The 23,894-nt window shown below is 51.0% G+C and overlaps 2 protein-coding genes across 9 annotated transcripts in view; both read left to right on the top strand.

Annotated features, from left to right (window-relative positions):
• The window catches only part of SCAMP5 (secretory carrier membrane protein 5), a 24,711-nt gene extending 11,333 nt beyond the window's left edge, over positions 1 to 13,378 (top strand). Inside the window, exons 2-9 of one of the 4 annotated variants that reach the window (XM_047736550.1) lie at positions 153 to 216; positions 566 to 571; positions 956 to 1,084; positions 4,110 to 4,266; positions 5,377 to 5,478; positions 5,881 to 5,998; positions 6,264 to 6,454; positions 13,229 to 13,378. In XM_047736550.1, the coding sequence (XP_047592506.1) occupies positions 210 to 216; positions 566 to 571; positions 956 to 1,084; positions 4,110 to 4,266; positions 5,377 to 5,478; positions 5,881 to 5,998; positions 6,264 to 6,454; positions 13,229 to 13,232 (714 nt within the window). In that variant the 5' untranslated portion in view covers positions 153 to 209 and the 3' untranslated portion in view covers positions 13,233 to 13,378. Of the gene's footprint in view, positions 1 to 152; positions 217 to 565; positions 572 to 955; positions 1,085 to 4,109; positions 4,267 to 5,376; positions 5,479 to 5,880; positions 5,999 to 6,263; positions 8,975 to 13,228 lie in introns of those variants that run through there. The other 3 variants (XM_047736551.1, XM_047736548.1, XM_047736549.1) reach the window with 3 other exon arrangements.
• The window catches only part of PPCDC (phosphopantothenoylcysteine decarboxylase), a 26,980-nt gene continuing 16,325 nt past the window's right edge, over positions 13,240 to 23,894 (top strand). For 4 of the 5 annotated variants that reach the window (XM_047736555.1, XM_047736559.1, XM_047736554.1 and 1 more), the window contains exons 1-2: positions 13,240 to 13,379; positions 14,575 to 14,783. In XM_047736555.1, the coding sequence (XP_047592511.1) occupies positions 14,649 to 14,783 (135 nt within the window). In that variant the 5' untranslated portion in view covers positions 13,240 to 13,379; positions 14,575 to 14,648. The remainder of the gene's footprint in view (positions 13,380 to 14,574; positions 14,784 to 23,894) is intronic. The other variant, XM_047736553.1, reaches the window with a different exon arrangement.

The raw sequence follows: 23,894 nt of genomic DNA, 5'->3' as shown, positions 1-23,894 counted from the left end.
TGGAAGGAGGTAGCTGGTGGTGCTGCCCCTGCTGGGCTCCTGTGGGATGTGGGAGCCCGTTCTGCCCCAGGGAGCTTCCAGCCCTGCTGGGGCTGAGACAGGGTCTGGGTGATGTAGGGCCTCATCCTGCTCTGGTTTTGTTTTCCTTCCAGGTCAAGACAAAGAGGTGTGGGCAGGCCGCTGGGCCGGCTGGTGCCATCCTTGCCATCATGGCAGGTAAGGACAGGGTCATGTAGACAAGACATGCAAATGAGCAGAGGGTGGGTGGCCCCCTTCCTAGTCTCCTTATCCCCTTTAGTTTTTGGAGGTCACGTTCTTTCTGTCCTCCCATCCCTGGGCTTTCCCTAGCTCCCCTCTGAGGCGTGTCTGTCTGACACCATCAGCCTGACACTGTCTAGCTCTCTGACCGTGGGAACCCGAGACTGAGAACCCTGAGGCTCTAGTCCTGCCGGCCATCTGGCTGATAAGCAGCAGAGGTGGCTCAGTCCCTGTCCCCTCTGTCATCACTGCTCTTTAATACTCTGAGACCCTTTCCTTCAGATTTCTGAATTGTTGGCTTCCAAAGGCTCAGGTACAGAATGCGGGAGCTGGAGGGACCTTTAGAGACAGTCTGGCTCAAGCCCCGCCCACCCCCCCTGGATAAAACGAGAACATGGATATTGGAATGGACACGGGAACCCCTTCTCCAGGCTCACCCATCCTGCTTCATCTGCCTGGATCTGGACAGCATTTATTGTTTTCTTTCTGAGAGACAGCAACACTGGCTCAGGGCCTTTGATTACTTTGGGAACCTCCTAGCAGAGGAAGTGGGGATGGCTGGGAGGGGTTAGCAGTGTAGCCTGGGACCTCAGGGGCCAGGGGTGGGGGACTGCTGAAACTAGGGCAGGAGGCTCATATTGGGTTATCGGGGAGGGGACCATTCAAGGTGATGCTGTGCCATATGCTTCACCCACAGAAAAAGTGAACAACTTCCCACCATTGCCCAAATTCATCCCCCTGAAGCCATGTTTCTACCAAGACTTTGAGGCAGACATTCCTCCCCAGCATCTCAGCATGACCAAGCGCCTCTACTACCTCTGGATGTGTGAGTGCTGTGGGATGGGGGTGGGCCGTGGAGGGCGGGGGGAGGAGGGAGGGAGGCTGGAGGGTGCTGGGCACCAGGTGGGGTGGGGTGCTGCAGGCCCGGCTGTCCATCAGCCCCACTTGCAGTATCTGCATGGGCCATCTCCCAGCAGCCTCTTCACGTGGGCCAACCCCCATATGGACCCCAGTTTCCCTCATCCCCCCACCCTCCACTTCCCATTCACAGAGCATCTGGATGAGGGTCTCTGTCCACAGGATCATTTCTCTTTTCCTTTTCTCCCTTCCCTTTCCCACTGGGGTAGTTTTCCAGGGAGCCAGTGGTGGCTGCCAGGACCTTGGGTTCTGGATGCAGAGAGGAATCCTTGTCTTGAAGCCACATTTGTCTTGCTTTCTTTGGAAAACTGCTCAGAGAAAATAGCATTAACTGGGAGTTGGGAGATACGGGATTCAACTGGGCTGGTTGTCCTACTCCCCAAGCAGCAGGTTCCTCACTTATAGAAAGAGGGTGTTGGCTCAGTGATCACTATGGTTCCAAGGAGTTCTGCGTTGTGTGGTCTATACTTTACTAAGAATGTAGAGTTCTAATGTTCTACAGTGTTGAGGTCCAAAGTGTCAAAGTCCTCGTTGCTGATGGTTAGTGGCAGGTTGGTGGGAAAGTGTCATCTTAGAGGGATGGCACTTGGCTGTGCCCAGGCTAGTCAAAGGTACCTTTAGGCGTGTACAAGGAAGGCAGGCTGACTTTCCCATGCTGGGTACTGGCCTCAGGGAAGCTTAAACCTACAGTGTGACCACAGTCAAGGTCTGTCACATGTGATGTTGCCTTGAGTCTGCCCACACTTAGCTGCCAACCTGAGGAAGTGATTGCTTGTGCCCAGAAGAGGTAAAGAATGCTATCTTTGCAGGTTCTTCATGGGGTGGTAGAAGGAGTGCGGAGATAGACTCTGTTTCAAGTCCTGGCTTGGCCTTTAGTGGAGAAGGCTTCTTCTCTGTGTAACGTGAGGGAAGGAAGAGATGGGGGCAGGTGGAGGTAGGTCTGTAGATGTTGGGAAGAGAATGAAGAGGTCACCTCTGATGGCTTCTATTTTTTCCCATCAAATGTGATGTAGAAGTGGGGATGGGAACTTTGAGGAAAGTGGGATTAGAATGAGAGCACCTTTGTGGACAGAAGGTGAGGACGCTATCCAAAGACACATGACCCCTAAGATTTCTGGGCCACGCGCAGGGTTCATTTGAGGTTGGCTGATGTGAATTTATAGTCCCACCAGGCTTCTCTGTAGGCTCCTTTCCTAGCAACGTTAAGCTCTGGTACAGATGGGAGTTGTGTTCATCCCGGGGGAGGGTCACCAAAAGACAAGGCAGGGGAGAGCATTAGGAAACATGTAATGAACTATGGAATCTAAGCGGGACAGGGAGAGAAATAGAGATGAAAAAAGCTCAGTGGCCACGATAATGGATGTCTGTTCCAAACAGGGGGTACAATAATTACAATAGAGGAACTAGAACCTCTAGCTAGAACCTCCCTGCCTCTAGCTAGAGAGAGAGGGATGGGACTGGGAAGAGAGGTGTTAACCAATATAGAGACAGGTTAATGTCTGTTCTATGTAAAGAGCAAATAAAATCACTTCTGGGAGTTCTGGAGTTCCGGGAAACTGGGGTGCAATGAACAGAGATGGAGGAAATGCAGCTGAAGTGCAGAAGAAGAAATGCTCACCCTTGTCGTGAGGGACCCTGAGGTGGGTGTACCTACACAGGTGACAGCATTGTCCCGCCAGACTTGGGGATCACCCCACTTGGCCCTGGGATCTGGGAACTCTGCGCCTGAGAAGATCTCATCCAGGAGCTGGATTTAAGGGCTATAAATATCTTCCTAAGTCCTCACTAGGCACCTGCCGGATTCTTTGCTCCCAGGGAAATGCAAATGATCCTTGAGATGCTTAAGGGCTCTATTCAGAAGCCACTACCGGATGCCTGGTTGTTGGAGGCCAAGATGGAGGGCCCCCCCAGCCTTTGTTTATTCAGCAGGTCTTTGTGGAGCCTTAAAGGGACTCAGCCAAATGTTTGAGGAAGGGAGTATCCTGATGTCAGAAGCCCTGGGTGTGTGGTAGTGCCAGCACGAGTCTTTGAGGTTTCTGCTGACTGTGACTTGGTGATCCTGTGATTCTGAGTTCAACTAGAGAATATGGGCACAGAGGGGTAGGAGCCTTTGTTCTGCCCCTGGGGAGCTTCTGGTGTGGTTGATGGGCTGGAATTTGTATTTGGGGAACTGTGCATGAGAGCAGCGCAGGTCTGCAAGAGATCAGAGGGATGGGACACAAATAAGACTGCAGTAATGAAGGAAGGTTCTGTGGAGGAGGTGGCATGGTCTGAGAGATGAATTAGATAAAGACTAAGATCCCAGCCACTGCTGCCTGCCCCGTGTAAGAGCAGGGCAAATGGTACAAACGGTTTGAAGAGAGGTTTCTACAGGACTTTTACTTTCCACTTTTTGTGCCCCTTGCAAGAGGAGATGTTGAGGTTTCCTGTACCTTGGTCTTGGTGACTACTGTGAGTCTGGGAGGGCCAGGGGCTGAGGCCATTCTTATAAGGAGAAGAACATTTCTACCACCTGGAGCCTTTGGGGGCCCTTCAGTGGGGCTTAATTGGACTGAGGTTCTGGGTTCCTGCTCTGGAGACTCTGTTCTTTGGATTTCTCAGCTCCCTAGGAATGGGTTTGGGGAGGGGAATTGTTCTAAGCTCCCAGCTTTCTTTCTTACAGTCTACTCTTTCTGTGTGTGTATGTATGTGTGTCTCATGTATCTGTGTGTATGTGTGTGTATTCACTGATGTGGGTTGTGGGTACGAATCTCTGTAAATGTGGTTTTCATGTACGTTTGTGTGTATCTCCGTCTCTGTGCATTATGCTGTTTCCATGTGTTTGATTGTGGGTCTGTTGAATTATGGGTGTGTGTGTGTCCATGTCTGGGTGCTCACGTGTCTCTGCATGTGCCGGGGTGTCTGTGTGCATGCATGTGCTCCTGGGTCTGCAGTGAACAGCGTCACGCTGGCCGTGAACCTGGTGGGCTGTCTCGCGTGGCTGATCGGAGGCGGGGGAGCCACCAACTTTGGCCTCGCCTTTCTCTGGCTCATCCTCTTCACACCCTGCTCCTACGTCTGCTGGTTTCGGCCCATTTACAAGGCCTTCAAGTAAGTGGTTGGTACTGACCCCAGCTCCTAACCTTGTCTCTTTGCCCATCTCCCCTATTTCTTCTTCTCTGTATATTTTCTCACTTTCGTTTGACAGCCCCCCCAAACTCACTTTCACTTGTTTACCCTCAGCTCAGACTGCCTAGTAGGATGTGGGCTTCCTGAGAATTCAGTGCTGGGGATGAGGGAGCTGGGAGTCAGAGCCTTGGTTCCCTCTTTCCTCACTCCTCACTTCCTTGGGTGGGCATCACATAGAAGTTAGGCCTCTCTTAGCTTTGCCTTCCCCAGGCAGCTGTATGTCAGATTTGCCAATGGGGCCACCTGTGTCGGTGGAGCTGCTTATCTTGGCATCTGTGGGGCTAGCTGATTTGGTACCAAGTGGATATCTATCCATGTGCTAACGGAATTAGTCATCCATGTACTACAGACACTATGTGCCAATGATGTCATCCAACTCTGTGCTAAAGGGACCATTCATCCATGTACAAGTGGGGCTAACTGTCTTGGTGCCAATGGGTGTCGACCTTTATAAAAGGGATTTTCAATCTTGGTGCCAATGGGACTGTTCATCCAGGTACCAACAAGGCTATCTGTTTTGGTGCCAATGGAGAATCATCTCAGTGCTAAACGGGGCCTCAATATTTTTGCCATTCCATCTGTATGCCAATTAGGCTACTGTTTGGAGCTGGTTGGGTTCCATTCTTCTATCAGTGGGGCTTTCTGTCTCTGAGCTTATCCATCCATGTACTGGTGGATCTAGATATATTGGTGCCAGTAAGGCTGTCTATCACCTTGACAATGGGGTCATTTATTCTTGCCCTAATTGACCCATCTACTTCTATGCCAGTGGGGCCAACTATCCCTGTACTGTCCCATATGGTGGTCCATTTTTAAGGAGATCTCTCCCTATGTAATGATGCTCACACAAGACTAACACATGGAAACTTGCAAAGATTCATGTAAACACTGTTCCATGTTTGCCTCTCAAGGCCTTTAAGTGTCTTCTGTCCATTGCGTACTCATTTAAACTTGGAAGTTCTGGGGGCTCTTGAAGACAGGGGAAGGCTTCGCCCTCTGCCCAGGTAATGAGAGTCCTCTTCTCTGCTGCAGGACTGACAGCTCCTTCAGCTTCATGGCGTTCTTCTTCACCTTCATGGCCCAGCTGGTCATCAGCATCATCCAAGCCGTGGGCATCCCAGGCTGGGGCGTCTGGTAAGACATTGGGATGTGTGGGATGGCCCCAGGGCTGGCATGGGTGGCACCTTGCGTGTGTCCTTTGTTTATGCCTGTGTGTTAGCTGCTTGGCCTGCGAGAGGATTCAGTGTAGTGTAGTAGACGCAGGCACAGCAGCAGAGGAGTGGTTTTTGGGAGTTCCCAGGGATGGTAGGCATCATGGAAGAACCCAAGGGAAGGAAACCTTATGTCTGAGGAGTTTGTCTCCTGAGCCATGGGAAAAGATTCTTTTGAAACACTGCCACAGGCCCTGTGGCTGGTCTTTTTGCATCCAATGATATGGCCCCTCCCTGTGACAATGAGATGGCTCCTGGCTGTGGTGGTGGGGCTCCCGGTTACCCCTCAACATGCCGGCGGCCCACAGCTGGCCTCTTCCTGCAGTGGCTGGATCGCTACCATCTCCTTCTTCGGAACAAATGTTGGCTCAGCAGTGGTGATGCTCATTCCCACCATCATGTTCACGGTTGTGGCGGTGTTTTCCTTCATTGCCCTCAGCATGGTACGTGGTCACTTCAAGGCTGAGAGGGTGGCTTTGGAAAGGGGCTGTGATCTGGGACAAACCCTCCTCCATATTACAGGAGGACCTGGAGGTCTTCCAAGGGACTCACTCTAGAATGGCTTGGCGGACTTTGCTCCTAGTACACAGGGCGGGTATGGGAGGGAGGATTGGCTCTTACAGGGACTTGTCTCTGGCTTCCAGGTTTTTCCTGGATGGGCTGCCCCTTCCCTTCGATTAATCCTTCCTTGTGCTCCTCCTCCTACAGGTTCATAAATTCTACCGGGGCAGTGGGGGAGTTTTCAGCAAAGCTCAGGAGGAGTGGACCACGGGGGCATGGAAGAACCCACACGTGCAGCAGGCGGCCCAGAATGCAGCCATGGGGGCGGCCCAGGGTGCCATGAATCAGCCGCAGACTCAGTATTCCGCCACCCCCAACTACACGTACTCCAATGAGATGTGAGCCAGCCGAGCCAACCAGGAGGGCAGGGCTGGGGGTCCGTGGGACGGGGACTCAAGCCACATTGTCGGTTGTGGTGACCAAGCAGGGTTCCCCCCTCCCTTTTCTCCTCCCCAACTTTGTACAAAGAATCAGAGTTATATATATATATATATATGTATATGTCTCCCCCCTTTCCCTGCTCCTTTGGATTCTGTTCTCAGTACTCTGAGAGCTGTGGGCTGCACGTGGAGCTGTCCCGTGCAGTGGTAGCCATGTATGTGTCCCCTTGTGAAGTAGTATGCAGTGGAGGTCTCTGTTGTTGTGGTGCTAGATGTATGTTTAGAACTAAACCAGCCCCCACCCTCCACCAGGCTGCCCCCTCTGACCTTGCCCTGGAGACCCCTTATGGACCAGGGGGAGGAATAGCAGAAAGCCTGGCCCCCTCCCCAGGGTTATGAGCTAAAACTGTCTCCACTTTCGGTCTCACTGGGAAGCAACAGTATTTAGCACTTATGGGGGTGGGTAGGTAGTAGGGTGGGGACAGGCCAGGGATCTTCCTTTGCTCCTTCGGATCTGGTCTCCTCCCCCTCCCTTCCCTCCTCCTGGTGTCAGATTCCCTGTGGCTTCTTTTTCTTGCCCAGGGTCTCTCCCATCCCCATGTGGCTTTTCTTTGTCTTTCCCAAGGCCAGGTGTCCCAGTGGTATATGCTCCTGAGACAGCCCATTCCCAGATCAAGGAAGAAGACAGGAGTGAGCCTTAGGCGTGATGTGGGAGGGTACACGGCTGGAGATGCACAGCCCACCTGGGTACCTCACTCCCAGGGAGTGGAAATGCTGGGTCATCTCAGAGCTTGGCCTGCAAGGGGGGGGGCTCCTTTCTTCTCTACCCTGCTTCCCCTCCTCTTCCCAGAGCCCCCTTGAGACCCTCTGCCTATGTCCCTCCCCGTGCCCCCAGCTGCTAGCCTACCCCCATCCCATGCTAGGTGGCATCTGTCATCTGTGAGGTCCAATTCCATTGCCTTCTCTGAAGAGCTGGGTGGTATCCAAGTAATTTTCAGGTATAAAGGTACGGCTGGAGCAGAGGATATATAAATAATTATTGGTCCCTGAGTGAGTTCTGACTGGCCCAAGGCCACTGGGCAGGTACGAGGTATCTCTGAATGACCATTGGATTCCTGGGAGCAGATAGCTGTTCTGCTTGGGTCTGGTAGAGGGGCGGGCTCAGAGGGCTGGGCCTGGAGGGAAGATGGGAGGAGAAGGCAGCCAGGACCCAGGGAGAGGAGAGCCTGCCTCCTCCCACCCCAGCTTGCTTTTAGTCACAGAGCAGTTCTGGGCACTTGAACTCAGGGCCCAGGAAGAAGCTCATGCTCAGTCCTATCCCTGAGCACAGTGGCTGGAATGGGGTTTCAGATTAGGTGGGGTGGGAGGGGACGCCTTCTGACATTTTTTTTTTTCCCCCCAAATCAAGATCACCTACCCCCTTCTGCCTGTTAGACTTGGTCTTTGGACCTTTCTCACCCCGTCAGAACCCGCTTTCCCTTGCAGGGTAGTGATTTAAGGCTACCTGGGGCTACTTGGGGCTGTTCTGTTCCAAGCATTGTGAAAATGTTGCTGGTAGAGGTCCTAGCTCTTTCTGAGGCCTAGAGGAAGTGGACTTTTTTACCCAAAGAGCAGCTGCCTGTTTTCTATCCTCCCTTCTCCTGTCTGGAGGAGATTTCAGGCTATTTGACCTGAAAATTTTGGCCAGCCCAGCTTGGTCACTCTGGGTTGGCTCCAGCTGGGAACCCAACACCTGTGCTTCCAGGTGCCATCCTGAGCTTTGAGCTCCAGGCACTTCATTTTTCCTATAAGGGGAGCCAAGTCTTCTGAAAAGTTCTCTTCCTAATGGTCCCTGATGCTTGGGCCAGAGTATGACTGACTCTCTGCTCTACCATTTTCTCTCCAGAAAGCAGTTGTCCCAGCCTCTATACCTAAAAAGAGACTCTATGTCTAGGTTTTCTTCCCTTTTCCTTTCCCCTACCCTAGACCTCTGGCTCCCTTTCTCTTAGTGTATCTGGTAGCTCCAGGAGGCCTGTGTGGTAGCGCTCATTCCTGTTGGATGCCATCTGCAGTCAATTTCCTGTCCTCCTTGCCTCTCTTCTTTCCTGGCCCAGACCTATATGGCCACGCCCTGGCTCTGCTCTTGGGAAGGCCTGCTACCTGTGTGTGACCCAGCTTGTCCAGGCCCTGGGATGCTGCATCTCTAGGCAACTATGCACTTTCCTAGGGAGGGAACCAGTATGAGAATTGGGGGCTGGGCATGAATTCATCTCCGCTGGATGATCTGTCTTGGGGGTGTGATGGAGGAAGGCCCAGGTCACTTCTGGGAATCCTCAGGTCTGGCCAGCCAGTGACCTGCTTTTGCATTTTGCTGGTGCCTACTGCTCCTCCTTGTTTCTGGGAGACACAGACCATTGTCCGCCTGGCAGTTGACCTGCCTGAGCTGTCTGTCTGTGGTAATTGAGTGAACCATAATAAAGGGGAACATTTGGCCCTGTGTGTCCTGCTGCGTCATGTGTCTTCATGTGGGCCTGTGTGGAGCCTCACTGTGGGCTGTGGGGCATGGAGGTAGGGTGGGTCAGATGGGTCTGTGCCTGTCATTCCCGGGGGCCAAAAGTCACACACTTCTGTGTGATTCTTTCTGAGGCAGCCTTGAATAGGCCTTGAAATCATCACAAAGGCCTCCTGCCTGTTGGAAGGAGTTCTGAATTGCCTGAGGAGGAGGTGGAAGGCTGGATTCATAGGGGAGAGGTGGTTTGGTTCAGATGCAGACAAAGGCAAGGGTAGAACACAGAGGGCACCCCCCCAGCTCTCACTGATGGAGAATGGCAGAGGATTGAGCAGCCTCAGCACACAGAGCTTGTGGGGGTCTTGATGCTGGATAATGAAGAAGGCAGTGAGGTGTACCCAGTATGCTTTCTCCTGCCGCTTTTCCTTTGCCAACGCTGTGCCTTCCATTTGGAGACACTTCAGCTAAGCTTATGGCCATACTTCAAGATTCACCTTGATTGACTCCTCTGAGAGGGCTTCCCTGCCTCTAGTTTTTTGGTCCTTCTGATTGTTCATGGAGGATCTTATTCTGTAATTTCCTGTCCCCCTGCTTGTCTGAACAGCAGGGACACTGATTTAGCTCCGTATTCTGTGCATTTAAAACAGGAGAGGTTCCGCAAATGTTCAGTATAAAGTGCCCCAATGATGAGCAGTGTGTCTGTGTGGGATAAAGGTGTGGGGTGAGGAGGTCAGGCAATTAGGCCAGACCCCGAAGAGGGCACCAGCACTGCTAAGAACAGCAACCGGATGTTCGCGGCAGGATTCTCTCGACTGGACTAAAACGACCAGAGACAGAGAAATAGACTACAGCTCCCAGAAGGCTGCGCGACACGTAGGCAGTCGGGCGCCCTCGAGAAACTACGTGGTAGGCGGAAACAGTGGGAAGGGCGGCTGAGATATCGCGATGTTTGGGGCCGGCCCGAGACGCGTCAGGCGTGGGTGAGGAATCTAAGGGCGTTCGGAGGCTGTGTCCTTTCCGCCCCGCGGTGGGGAGACGCTGGGAACTTCGCTGACTGTCGGTCCGCGACTGTTTGTGCGTGACCTTCCTTTGGCCCGCGCGCGCGCGTGTATGTGTGTGAAGGCTGTGGGTCTGCGGGGGTGTCTGACCTCAGTTTCCTATCTCTGCCCGTGAAGCTCAGCTCGCCACTGTGGGTTGGCGGCTGTGTCTGTGTGGGTAGTGTCGAGCCTTTGGGACTGTACTTACCTGCCTGCCGGCGCATTTGGGACCTCTTCCTGGCTCGAGTTTGGAGTGGGGGATTTGTACCTGTGTTCCCACCCCTGCTTTGTGCTGCACTGCGACTCTTCAGTGCCGTTTAAACTAGTTTAAAAGGTGGCCCCATCAGTTCCCCTTATTTTTAAAATTGGTAAAATAGAAAAAGGAAAGCCTTGGTACGTTGGAATTATATCCCCTAGATCCGCCTAAAAGTGCTGATGGTTTTTAAAATTAGAATGAGACTAAATTTTGCCGAAGAAAAACTTCCTACTGTCCTTTAAAGGCCTGTACTGGATGATAAGCAGGAGAGATTGCTATAGTTGGGGAACTGGTGAATGTCTTGGGAGCAGGGTTTTTTCCCCACATCTCTGGCAGTGGCTGTAACTAGCTTGCTAGTAGGCTATGTGTGTGACCATGATACTTAGTTAATATACGATATATAGCAATATAACAATATTATATTATTAATGTAATATAATATAACAATACTATATAATGTGTTATACAACGTATATTAATGTGATACTGAAATATATAATATATACAATATATATAATAAAAATATATCATATACCCTATAGTATATGTATATATCCTCAACATGTGGACTTGAGGAATGCCTAAATGGGATTACAGAAGCTGCAGAGTCAAACATGCCTGCCTCTAGTGACAGAGAAGAGCAGTTTTAGCAGAATTCCAACGGCTTGAGCTCTCTTGAGTTCGTTGCCTTACCTTGGGGACAGGGATTTAAAGTGCCCTATAGCCTTTTAATATCTTTGGATTGGGGAGCAGGGTGACATTTTGGGGAACTAGAAGTTGCTCATTATTAGGGGGGCAGAGTATAGTGCATTGACTATTGGGAGATAGGGCCAGAGCAAAAGCCTGGGGCCGGGAGTGAGGGGCTTTGACATTAAGTTGAAGATTATAATCTCTTAATGGATCCTGGATCCCTGTTCCCCCAGTCTTCCATGTTTAGTTCTGCTTTGTTCTAGGCCCCAGCCTCTCACTGTTCTTGTGTTGGGCAGTGTTTGTACTGTCTGGCTGTTTTTTAGCCCTAGTTATGTGAGGCTCCACATATTCCCCTATTGTGACTGGCAGGTGTTCTTGAAACCTTTACTTAACTCTGCCTGCCCTAGTTAAAGTCAGCAGAGAGACTTACACATCACAAGCTTGCCATAAGCAAGCTCTGGCTCTGCCTTTTTTTTTTTTTTTTTTTTTGAGTAAGAGAGCAAGACAGTGCATGAGCAGCAGGGGGAGGGGCAGAGAGAGAATCTTAAGGAGACTTCACGCTCTGCGTGTAGCCTGATGCAGGGCTTGATGTGGGGCTCGATCTTATGACCCTGGGATTGTGACCTGAGCTGAAACCAAGAGTCCCACACTTAACCTTCTGAGCCACCCAGGTACCACTGTCTGGTCCTGTCTTTTTAAGGGATAGAGAACCTGCCATTTTTCTGGTTGTGGCTTACCAACATGACTGATGTCCTGGGAGCTTGAGGCTCAGTAATCAGAACCTTCAGCCCTTATAACCTCTCTGTGATAACTCTTTCTGCTCAAGAGTTCTTAGGAGTCTAGCAAAGCCCAGAAAAATCAGGCACTGTCTACAGCTACCTTGGCTGTGCAAGTAGGTGGTTCTAACAGGAACTGGCTAGAGTAACAGACTTACTAGTTTGGGATTTGATCTTTTTTGAGAATGAACATAAAGACTGCTAGCTATTACACTTCACGAGACTGTTAGGTTGAACCAATTTGACTTTGCTTTCAAATGTTGGTTAAATTATCCACTTTCTGTTACTCAAGTACTTCTTCCCTACTCCCAACACCCAACCCACACACACTTTTCTCTGAAGGTAGGTAGGCTTTGGTCCTTATTGGTCCTTAGCAAGTCTTGCTCAGCAGGCTAAGTGGTAAATCTTGGGCTATACCACCCAGTGTGTGGGGAAGTAATTGAAATCCCCAACATGGCTTCATGCCAGAATTTTTTTTTTTTTTTTAAGATTTATTTATTAGAGAGAGTATAAACAGGGAGGAGCAGAGGGAGAGGAAGAGAGAGAATCCTCAAGCAGATGCCCTGCTGAGTGTGGAGCCCCTACTCAGGGCTCAATCCCAGGACCCTGAGTTCATGCCCTGAGCTGAAATCAAGAATTGGCCGCTGAACAAACTGAGCCACCCAGGCACCCTGTTCCCTTGATTTAACTGATGGCTTTCAGTAACCTGTTTCTTAGGAATGATACCAGCTTGATGTAGAGGAGGTTTGTGGGCTGCAGAGATGAAGTTCAGCCTCTGGTTTGGCAGGAGTCTCCCTGTCCTGGCACCAGTGAGCTGGGGTGGGACGGGGTTGGGGTTTGAGCTTTAGCAGGTAGGTTTCCCCAGAGAGTCAAGAATGCCTCCATGGCCTACTGAGGGTGCTCATCAGTATGCTGATCTGGGAAGGCGCTGGCTGATAGGCCATCTAGAGCTTGCCATGTGCTGAAACAGGCTCCCCAAGCTCTGGAGTAGACTTGTTTCTGGTTTGGGCAAGCAAGGCCCTGGCTGAGGCCCTGATTTAGAGCAGATACTGAAACAGAGCTAGCAAATGGAACTTCGGGGAATTCTTGCTCTAGGGAACTGATCTGTGCTTAACTCCTGCTGATTAATCCCTGCGTCTGGGCCTCTGGGAGATCTTTGTGGGCAAGGGCTCATGTAGGTGTGTGCCTGAGGCCTGAAGGCAGATACTGGGCGAAGAGGCCCTCAGGAGCCAAGGAGCCTCTGGAGTGAAGAGGAAGCCCCTGTGGGTGTGCAGCCTCGGAGGTAGCCATTGGGTGATTGAGATAACTTCCTTCTTGATGTTTGCCTTGGTTTCCCCTCCTACTGCTGATTCTGCCCATTTTGAGTCATCTCGCAGGACTCTTATACAGAGAGCCCTTATATACATCGACTTTCATACATTGACTCAGAAGTTTCTACTGAAAGGAGCTTCAGAGATCACCTGGTCTTACCTCTGTATTTTTCAGATGAAGATACAGGTCCAGGGAGGGAAGTACCGTGGGCCAAGGTCACACACCAGCTCAGGAGCACAACGATGGATGGGGTCCAGGGCTCCTGATGTACCAGCTGGGCTTTTGTGCCAGTGTCCTGTGCCCCACGCCCACCCTGCTTCAGAAGGTACAGTTCATTATTCCTCCAGCAGTGGTTCAGGACCTATCAGGTGCCTGGCTGTTGATGATTAGACCTGGTCACACATTCAGGGAGCTTGTTGGTGGCAGTGGTGGTGGTGGGGAAGTGGAGAGGGAGAGGCAAGGAAACACGGAAAAAATGGAATCACTAATTATTACCAGGCAGGTGCATCCCAGAGAAAAGCCTATCTCAAATGATTTCGGGTGTGACTCCTGTCTTCTCAACTCATCTACAGATTCCCCAAAGGCAGTGGTGTGTCTTGAACAATTCCTTTGCCCAGTGCTAGATGTCATTGGCCCTCAGTGATTGTTGCTGATGGAGGGGGCACGTTTTGCTGGCCCAGCTTGCAGAGTGTAGGTTTTGGTGTGTCCATCAGCTGTATTATCTGGGGCACTCACTCCTAGCAACATCTGAGGGCCAGAGGGAAAAAAACCAAGCAGCTGGTCCCACGGGAGTGGCCAACATCCCCTTCATGCTTGTTTCGTCCTGGGCTTAGGTTTGTAGAGGGGTGTCCAGTTTGATCTTCAGGGACAGGGACAAAGATGCAAATGTCTCCACTCCCCGGATCATCTGAGTCTTCCGTTGCTTTGGGTTTCCCACCTCTCAGGCTCCCTGAACCCATGCCATTGTGCTACTCCCTTCAGTCAGTCCAGCATCCTCCTGTCTCCACCTTAGGGCCCCCTCCACACTTGGCACCAGCACTACCTTTCTAAAATGAAAACTCACCTTGGCCCTCACCACCCTTCACTCTTCCCTTGACCTGATTACAACCTTACCTCCTGCCACCCCCTACCTCCCATCAAACTTTAGCCTCACTCCTAAGCCATTCCTTGTTCCCCAAACTTGCCACCCTCCTTAGGCCTCTTCACCTTTGTGAGATTTTTCCTTCTTGCATGGTTCTTTCCTTCTTTCTCTGGGAAACGTACTGGTCCTTCAGGACCCAAGCTGTCCTTGTTCGGGTCTCTGACTTCCTCAGATGGTTAATCTTGGGCAGCCACAGCCCCCAGTAAAGACCTTCCTCACAACACTGGGCCGAATTACACGGTACCTGACCTCATCAAATCGTGTGCTCCCAGCCACTGGGGCTGGTCACCCCTCAGTAACCCCAGCATCTGGCCCAGGGTCCTCAAGATAGTTTGGTTGAACGTATGAGTGAAGTGGGTGCCCCTTACTCTGCTTTTAGATTTTAAGTCCTGACAGAGCCTTGTGGAGGCCCATCCTGGTAGGCTCCTGGGATTCGAAGCTGTTAGACCCCACATGGAATCCAGTGCCTCGTGTCCAGCTGCTGCACCCTTGGTGAAGAAGCAGTTCCATGTTCTCGTGGGTGTCACTGGGAGCGTTGCAGCCCTGAAATTGCCTCTTCTGGTGTCTAGGCTTTTGGACATTCCTGGCGTGAGTATGCTTCTTAGCCAGTATGGCAGTCTGATGGTGGAGAGCTTCTGCTCCTGGGGCCAGGCCATTTTTATGCAGTGCACGGGTTTTTTTTGTTAATGATGGTGTTTTTGGAAGCCCTCCATGTGCATTAGTGTGTAGTAGGGGAGGCAGTGGAAGATAGTCCAGTATAACTGGGAGCTAGATGAGAGGGTATGGACAGTGTGAGGGGAGACTTGGAAAGGAACACTGTGCTGAATGGAGGGTTTGGGTTCCCATATGCTGACCCTGGTTCCCTGAGATTCTGGTGTGGGAAAAGGCTGGCTGGAGACATGGAACACATTTGCAGTGTCCCCTTGCTGCCTTGGGTGCCCCACCCGCACTTCATCTTGAACACTGTGGCTCTGTTCTCCCTCCTTGTTAGATACCATGGCTGTCCTGTCTGCCTAGATGCACTGGAATGTCAGGGGTACTCTGCTGCCTGCAGCTCTGGTTTCAGACTGCTTCAGGTGTTCAGAGATGCTAGGGGGCACCACAGTGTATTGGGGGTGAGGGAAACCTCCATTTTGATCAGTTATATATATATATATATATATATATATATATATATATATATATATATATATTTTTTTTTTAAAGATTTTATTTATTTGACAGAGATCATGAGTAGGCAGAGAGGCAGGCAGAGAGAGAGGGGGAGGAAGCAGGCTCCCCGCTGAGCAGAGAGCCCGATGCAGGTCTTGATCCAGGACACTGGGATCCTGACCTGAGCTGAAGGCAGAGGCCCAACCCACTGAACCACCCAGGCGCCCCTATATATATTTTTATATATTGAGGTCCTGGGGCAGATTTTTCTCGGGAAAAGTTCAAGGCTTTTTTTTTTTTTTTTTTTAAAGATTTTATTATTTATTTATTTCACAGACAGAAATCACAAGTAGGCAGAGAGGCAGGCAGAGAGAGAGAAGGGAAGCAGGCTCCCTGCTGAGCAAGAGCCCGATGCAGGGCTCGATCCCAGGACCCTGAGACCATGACCTGAGCCGAAGGCAGAGGCTTTAACCCACTGAGCCACCCAGGCGCCCCAAAAGTTCAAAGCTTTAAACAATGTGAAAGCCGGCAGGTACTGACCTCATTTCCTTGTCTGGTCTCCAAGGTCTGTTGAACTCCCACTGCCTACACTCCACTCTAATGGCCCTTGCTTTGGCATGGCCCCTGCCAGGCTGTGCTGTTGTCCTTTTCCTCTGCCTCTCTAAATTCTGCACAAACACTTTACAGGAAAACCTTCCTGGCTTGCTTCGGCCCATGTGGCATTGTTCTCTTCGTTTTAAAACTCATTTGATGAGGGGCACCTGCCTGTCTCGGTAGAGCATGCGACTCTTAAGCTCCAGGTTGTGAGTTCGAGCCCCACATTGCACATAGAATTTATTTAAATAATAAAATACTTAAAAAAAAAAACCCCAACTCATTTGATTTTTTTTTTTTAAAGATTTTATGTATTTGTGTGAGAGAGAGCTCAGAGGGAGAGTGAGAAGGAGAAGCAGACTCCCTGCTGAGTAGAGAGGCCGAATTAGGGCTTGATCCCAGAGCTCCCAGGATGCTGAGATCATGACCTGAGCCAACGGCAGAGGCTTAACCCACCGAGCCACCCAGTCACCCTCATTTGATGTATTAAAGAAAAACCTGAGATGGGCTGTAAGGTGGTAAAAACAGGGTTTATTCAGAAAAACTATCACAATAAGGGAAAGAGACCTCAGCAGAGAACTGGGCTTGATTCCAAATACAACAGGGAAAAGTGGGGGTTTATAGGCAAGGAGCAGGTGGAGGGCAGTGGATGGAAAGTTACTAAGAGGAAGTATCAGGAGTAAGGAGGGTTCTGGCTAACTGTCCTGACAGGATTCTTGGTGCAGGCAGGCCAAGGTGACCTGTCATCACGTGGGGGTTGTTGAGGGTTGAGGAGCCCCATGAGATACCCAGGCTGATCAGATAGCGAGAGTGGGGGATTCTGGCCAAACCTGCTTAACAGGAATCTTGCTCTTAAGGATCAGGCCCCAGGATGAGCCTAATCAAAAAAATGGTGTAGAGGAGCCTGAGTAGAGTTTGGTCTAGGAGAGAATCTTGAACAGGGTGTGAGGAATCTTAGGTTGGCTTTGACATTGCTCGTGCTGTTGCACATTACTTTTGTGGAGCGCACTGCTGGGCCCATGCTGCGCTGTTCCTTGTTGTCTGTGCCACCTCATGTGGTTGCCCAGTTGCTTGTACCAGTGTGTCCAGCAGGGGGCAGTGCTCCCTTGCTGATGACCATGTCAGGGCTGAAGGCAGGGGTGAGCAATCTTTTTTCCCCTCCTCTTACTTTCCCCAAACTTATAGTGAGAAAGTCAGCCTTTCACCCTACCCCTCATACTGCCACAAGCAATGAAGCAGGCAGCCAGGGATGCCACCAGGCCAGAAGGGGGGAAGGAGGTGAGTCTCGTGCTGCTGGGCAGCACCCTCTGTGGCCTGGTCCCTCTCCCCTGCAGGCCCAGAACTGTTGGTAGGAGCTGGCTCCCTAGACCCGTGAGAGCGGGAGGCCTGGAGGCCTGGGAGGGCTTGTTGCAGCAGTGACAGCCTCTGCCCCCTTGGGAGGGAGGGAGCCATGCAGTTCCCTTTTCCCATAGCCCCAGAGCAAGTGAATTTCCGGACTTGGGGGCGGGTGGGGGCAGGGCGTCCTATCCCAGGAAACAGATGGGCAGCCTCAGAGCTGGGGGAAATGGCAGCTCCCCCATTTCCTGCATCCCGTGCAGCCAGCATTTACAGGACTGTGAGGAGGCTCTCCAGCCCACCTCAGGCTCTGGCCTTCTGAGGGGGACAGGCCTTGTCTGGAACAGGAACTTGGCTCTCCCTCTCTGGCTAGAGTCAAGCTGAAAGTCAGGCAGCCAGAAGGGCACTGACCTAGGAGGGAGGACTTGGAGCCTGCTTTTCTAATTTAAAATAAAGGTGATTACTGCCACCCATCTCCTCAGGCTCTTGTCCAGGCTTGGGGAGGGGACACAAAGTTTGTTATTCTGTGCCAGTAGCTAGGCACAGCTCCTGACACACAAAAACACTTGCCAGTGTTTGTTTCCTGTCCTTCACCCTCTCCTTTCCCCTTATGTCCTTTGGGCCAGCCACATGGGGAGGGGAAGGGGTTGTTGGGGTTGGCAAGACAGCCCATGTTAGGAGAGCTGTGGGAGCCACAGTCCATCTGCTCCTGTGGAGGGGCCCGCTGCCCTCTCACTTCTTGGCCGGCTCATCCTTCAGGTAGAATGGTTCTCCAAGGGGCCTGGGTTTGCTTGGTAGAGTCTTGTGAGGTGTTGGCAACCAGAGGGGGGTCCTTGCTTGGCCCGATGTCGTGGCCTCCCCACACTCCCTGATGGTACTGATTTCCCCATTGCCTTCTTTTTCTGGGTCACCCGCAGGAGCAGTCTTTGTCCCTTGGAACGGTCCTTCTCAGCTGTTTGCCTCCATCATGGAATTACACGCTCAGGGCTTTTCTGAGCTCCCGAGGCATTTCTAGATTTGGACCCGCAGATGTGCAGCTGAAGGCTGGGCCCCGGGGAGCTGGGTGATGCCACAGATCTGGCCCATAACTGCAAGTGTACCTCATCTTACCGTGCTCTGCAGATACTGAGGTTTCTTACAGATCCAAGATTTGTGCCAGCCCTGCATCAAACAAGTCTCTTGGTGCCATTTTTCCAACAGCATTTGCTTACTTTGTGTCATTTTTTTGGTCATTCTCCTAATATTTCAAACTATTTGATTATTTGTTATGGCGATCTGTGATCAGCGATTACAACTTGCTGAAGGTTCAGATGACGGTTATCCTTTTTTTTTTTTTTTTTTTAGCAATAAACTATTTTTATTTTTACTTATTTTTGTTTATTTTAGAGAGGTGGGGGAGAGGCAGAGGTGGAGAGAATCTCAGGACCTGGGGGCTGGATCTCACAACCCTGAGATATGAGATCGCGACCCAGAGTGGGATGTTCAATGGACTGCACCACTGAGGCGCCCCACAGTAAAACACTTTTAATTATTTTTTTTTTAAGATTTTTTTTTTTTTTTATTAGAGAGAGAGAAGGAGAGAGCAAGCACAGGCAGACAGAGTGGCAGGCAGAGGCAGAGGGAGAAGCAGGCTCCCTGCCGAGCAAGGAGCCCGATGTGGGCCTCGATCCCAGGACGCTGGGATCATGACCTGAGCCAAAGGCAGCCACTTAACCAACTGAGCCACCCAGGCGTCCCAACCACTTTTAATTATTAAGGTATGGTCAGAAGTGGGGGAGGGAGAGTGAGGAGTTCTCCAGCCTGAGAAGGCACTTTGAGACTGAAAAGTGAGCCGCTCCATACCGTTACAGGGATTTACTCAGGGGAGCTTGCTGAGGAGCGGGAGGGCAGGCGGGCTGGCTGGATGACTGGTTGGTGGTGCAGGCGCCGGGCGGCTCTTCTCTGGCAAGTCGGGACCTCAGTCTACAGCTTTTATGGAGTGAAGGGCATGGGGAGGTCAACGAGTCCTTCTCTAATGTGGCGCCGTCTGTGCATCCCTTCAGGAAAGGTCAGAACAAACGTTCCTGCATTCTGGTGAGGCAGACGTTACCCACCACAGGGCCTGTAACACGCTATCTGGAGGGAGGGCACTGCTCGGGCACAAACACGGTGGAGAGTCTGCTATGGGGTTGGTGTTGTCGGCACCCCTCCAGGTACGCGTGCTGCTTTCTTCAGACAGAATGCTCTCGCGCATGTGAGAGACTACAGTATGGTGCAGTATGACTTTTTTTTTTTTTAAAGATTTTATTTATTCGACAGACAGAGATCACAAGTAGGCAGAGAGGCAGGCAGAGAGAGAGAGGAAGAAGCAGGCTCCCTGCTGAGCAGAGAGCCTGATGGGCTCGATCCCAGAACCCTGGGATCATGCCCCGAGGCGAAGGCAGAGGCTTTAATCCACTGAGCCACCCAGGTGCCCCTGGTATGACTTTGATATGTGCTGGGAAACCGAAGAACTTACTTGGCTAGTTTTATTGTGATATGTGTTTCATTGCAGTGGTCTGGAACCAGACTCACAGTGTCCCAAGGCAGGCCTCTATTCCTCACTCACTGGTGTGTCCAGGCATCCCAGGGTAGCCGCTGGCTGGAGCCAGGCTGGGAAGACTGTGGAGGGGTGCAGGAGAGGGGTGGATGTGTCCTTGGGACTCAAATGCCAGCGGGTGGGCAGAGAGGCCACCGCCAAGAATCCTGGGACGCTTTCTGTAGTGGGGGGAGTTTGCTAGTGGGGGCCCGCTGTACCTCAAGAGAGGCATCCGAGCATAGAGGATTTCTCATGCCGCGATTCTGGGCGACTCAGGTCATCTTTATGGCATTGGTCTTCTTAGCCCTGCAGGGAAGTGGGGGTGGGGGTGGGGAGGGTACTAAAATTACCCTTCTCCAAGGCCTATTCTGGCACTAGTGGTCGAAGATTCTAGATGCGAGGCCAAAAGGAATAGATCCTGAAGGCATCCTGAGAGAAGGTCCTGGGATGCAGGAGCGTCAGGGCGTTTGCAGTTCCACAGTTGTCATGGCACTGGGAGGCAGTTCCGTCTAGGCAACCTCTCACTTTGGGGAAGAAGACGCCTTGCTAGCTTTTGCGTCAGCGGGGTACAGCCCGCCGGGGATTTCTAAAGGTGGAGAGAGTCTCCCATCTGGGGAGCTGGCAGGACAAGGTTAAATTTCTTTCTTTTTTCTTTCCTTCTTTCTTTTTTTAAAAGATTTTGTTTATTTGTTGGAGATAGGGAGAGAGAGCAGGAGCAGGGGGAGGAACAGAGGGAGAAGGAGAAACAGATTCCCTGATGAGCAGGTGGTGGGGGGTGCTCCATCCCAGGACCTTGAGATCGTGACCTGAGCGGAAGACAGACACTTAACCAACTGAGCCACTGACGCGCCCCAAAGGTTAATTTCTAGAATGCCTGTCAGGACATTTACCGCGGTCAAGGGTGAGGGAAAGAAGGCCCCATTCATATGCAGTATAAAGTAAATTCGGCTTCTCTGGAGGACCATTTGGCAATTTCTAGAGAGAGAGAAAGTGTTCCTAGCCCTTGATTCACCCACAGGTTTGACCCCTGTAGGGCACAGAGATTCACTGTGTGTATGGGGAGGTTCATGATAGCATTGCTTAGCATTTCAAAACAAAACCAAAACTGGAAATAAAATGTCCAAGGATAAAGAGCACTCTGGTGCAGTTTGGGTCCAGCCTTGTGAAGGGTTAAGGCAGCGATTCAGAAGGCCTGGATCTTGGTGTTGATGCAGTACAGTCCTCAAGACAGAGATGAAATGGGCCTGGGACAGGAGTTGGCAAACCGGGGCCCATAGGCCAATTCTGGTCTCGTTACCTGCTTCTGTGCTTTTGTATGGTCTGTGAGCTAAGAATGCTTTTTACATTTTTAAGTGGTTGAAAAATTAAAAACAGTATTTGGAGACACATAAAATTATGTGAAATTCAAATTTCAGTGTCCATAACGCTTTTGCTGGAACACAGCCCCATGTTTATCTAAGTGTTGCCTAGGACTGCGGTCTCGCTACTACAGAGTCGAGTAGTTGTGTCAAAGCTGAAAATAGTATCTGGTCCTTTAGAGAAAAAGTATGCTGACCGCTGGCATATTGAATGGTTCCTTTTATATGTTCACATTATCTGAGTTACTGCCTGCACATTTTCCTCTGGAGGTAGTCACCTTTGCGTGGGAAAGGAGGATGAGAAGGGAGACTTGGATTTATATCATTCTGTTCAATCTTCGTTTTTTAACCTCTGTGTATATTTATTTTTAAAGTCAGTGGAACTCTTGGTGGGAAAATTATAGAACATTCCTTGTAACTTTATGCTTTTTTTTTTTTCTTTCTATTTTTTAATGCTCACTGAGAAAAGGAAGCAGGAGAAACAAGGCCTGGTTTGAGGTTTTCCTCTCTTTCTGGGCAGGGGCTACCTGCCTGCCCTGTGGTCCTGTTGTGGAAACTGGTCTGTTCAGCAGTGCTGCTCTGAGGCATTTACTTAGGTTTCTGCTGGTTTGGCCAGCCCCTTCGGTCCCTGGCCAGCCCCTCCAGGGAGTGAGCTATGTATTCTGCCTTTCGAGTTCCATTCTTGAGAATTTTCTCTAGCTGGGGAAGGGCACTGAGGGATTGGCAGCTCAGTCCTGCTTGAATGGCAGGAAGGACTGTTGAGACCAGAACTCTAGCTCCCCCAGGAGGCCCACTGGGAGGCTGATGGAGAATGGTTTTCCCCACAGAGCCTGGTGGGAAAGGGCAAGAGGGCTGGGACGGCATAGTGAGCTGGATGGGCCCCTTGAAGGCCTCGTGGTTTAAATGTCTCATGGTTCAGATGAGGAAACCAGGGCCAAAGAGGAAGAGGGATTTGCCCAAGACCTGCCACCCTCCCTCCCCTAGCCAGTGAGCTGGCAGAACTGGTGCTTGGGGCCAGGTTTCTTGACTCCTGTCAGCAAGTGAACTTGAGGAGCTGGGATCTGGAGCATAGGCATTCTGTGCTCAAGCTCACCATGGCTGTGAGGATGAGAATTCCCAGGACACTGTGGACTCTTACTTGGTCCACCTTGCTTCACGGTCAAGGTCATATATACCGCACCTACTTGTCAGACTGAGTCCTTGCTGAGGGGAGCGCTTGTATCTTACCAGTTGTGATCCCCACGTATATGTAGGCTCAGTAAATGTTTGACAAGTCAAGACGTCGGGCACCTGGATGGCTTAGTCAGTTAAGCATCTGCCTTCAGCTGAGGTCATGGTCTCAGGGTCCTGGGATCGAGTCCTGTGGGGACTCCTGCTCAGCAGGATGTCTGCTTCTCCCCTTCCCTCTGCCACTCCCCCTGTAGCCCCCTTTTGCTGTCTCTCTCTCTCAAACAAAGAAATAAAAATTTAAAAAACATTATGAGCGGGAACATTATGAGTTGGGACACCCACTCAGTCAACCAGAACCCCTCAGGAATTCGTTAATGAGGCCTCCTCCTCCACAGCTCCCCACCCTATGTGCTGACTCCTCTGGGCACCAAGAGTCCTTTTTCCTAGAGTATACCCACCACCTCCAAGCTCAGGTTCGTGCCAGCGTCTGGCTGGTTCCCAGGCTCTGGGCACGGCCACTGTCAACACTGGTCAGCTTAGTGTCAGAGGCCTCTGCTGTGTATGCTAGCCCAGAGGCCTGAGTCACCAGAGCTCCAGGTTCCTTGCCCTGTGGCATTGCAAAGCACGGTGGGTGCTTCCTCTTTGGAATCCTCCACAGCCCCCTGTGATGCTGTCATCTCCTGCCTACTAGAAACACCTGCTCTTTTTGGGCCACTCAGATGGAGGTTCCAGCTGTGTCTCTCCTTTCCTTATATATGCTAGAACTGTGCTATCTAACATAGTAGTCATTAGCCACATTTAAATTTAAATTATTAAAATTAAATTAAACCAAAACTTCAGTCCCTCAGTCACATTAGCCACACCTCAGGTGTTCAGTAGCCACATGTGGGCAAGTGGCTGCTATACTGAGCGGCACAGATGTGACATGTTTCTGTCACTGCAGAGTTCTGGTGTATAGTCCTATAGAGAACTGGTTCTCACCTCGGGCAGCTTTGTGTCCCAGGGGACATTGGACTATGTTCAGGAACGTTTTTGGTTGTCATACTTGGGCAGGGGTGCTACTGGGTCCTGGTGATAGTAGTTAGAGGCCAGAGATAGGGGAGGGGGAAGTTCAGGTCATGGGCTTTGTCTCATCTGATGGCTATGAAAGTGCTTCTCCCCAAGTCCCTTTAGTTGTCTGCCCCAGAAACAGCCTGGGCCAGACTAGGCCTGACAGTAGATGCGGAGGTATCACTCCCAAATCTGTTTCCATATCCCCCTCCCTGACTCTCCAAGAACCGCAGATGGGATTGCTAATGTACCTTCAGCAGAGAAAAGGAAATGAGACTTGCCAACTGGTTTCTGGAAGGAAAGTCTATAAATGCCAGGCCAAATGCAGACAGCTTATATGATAAGGTCTGGCTAAGCCTTGGTCATGTCACACAAAGAAGTTCAGGTTTTAAATATTGGATATTAAAAGCTCTTGGCAGGGGTCTCACCAGGGGACCAAGCACAGAGCTGCCTTTCAGGAACTCTCCAGTGTGTGGGAACTTG

This window comes from Lutra lutra, chromosome 7, assembly GCF_902655055.1.
Source record: "Lutra lutra chromosome 7, mLutLut1.2, whole genome shotgun sequence".
Classification (NCBI taxonomy): domain Eukaryota; kingdom Metazoa; phylum Chordata; class Mammalia; order Carnivora; family Mustelidae; genus Lutra; species Lutra lutra.
Note: the sequence above shows the minus strand (reverse complement) of the source record. Positions and strands in the feature narration are given on the sequence as shown.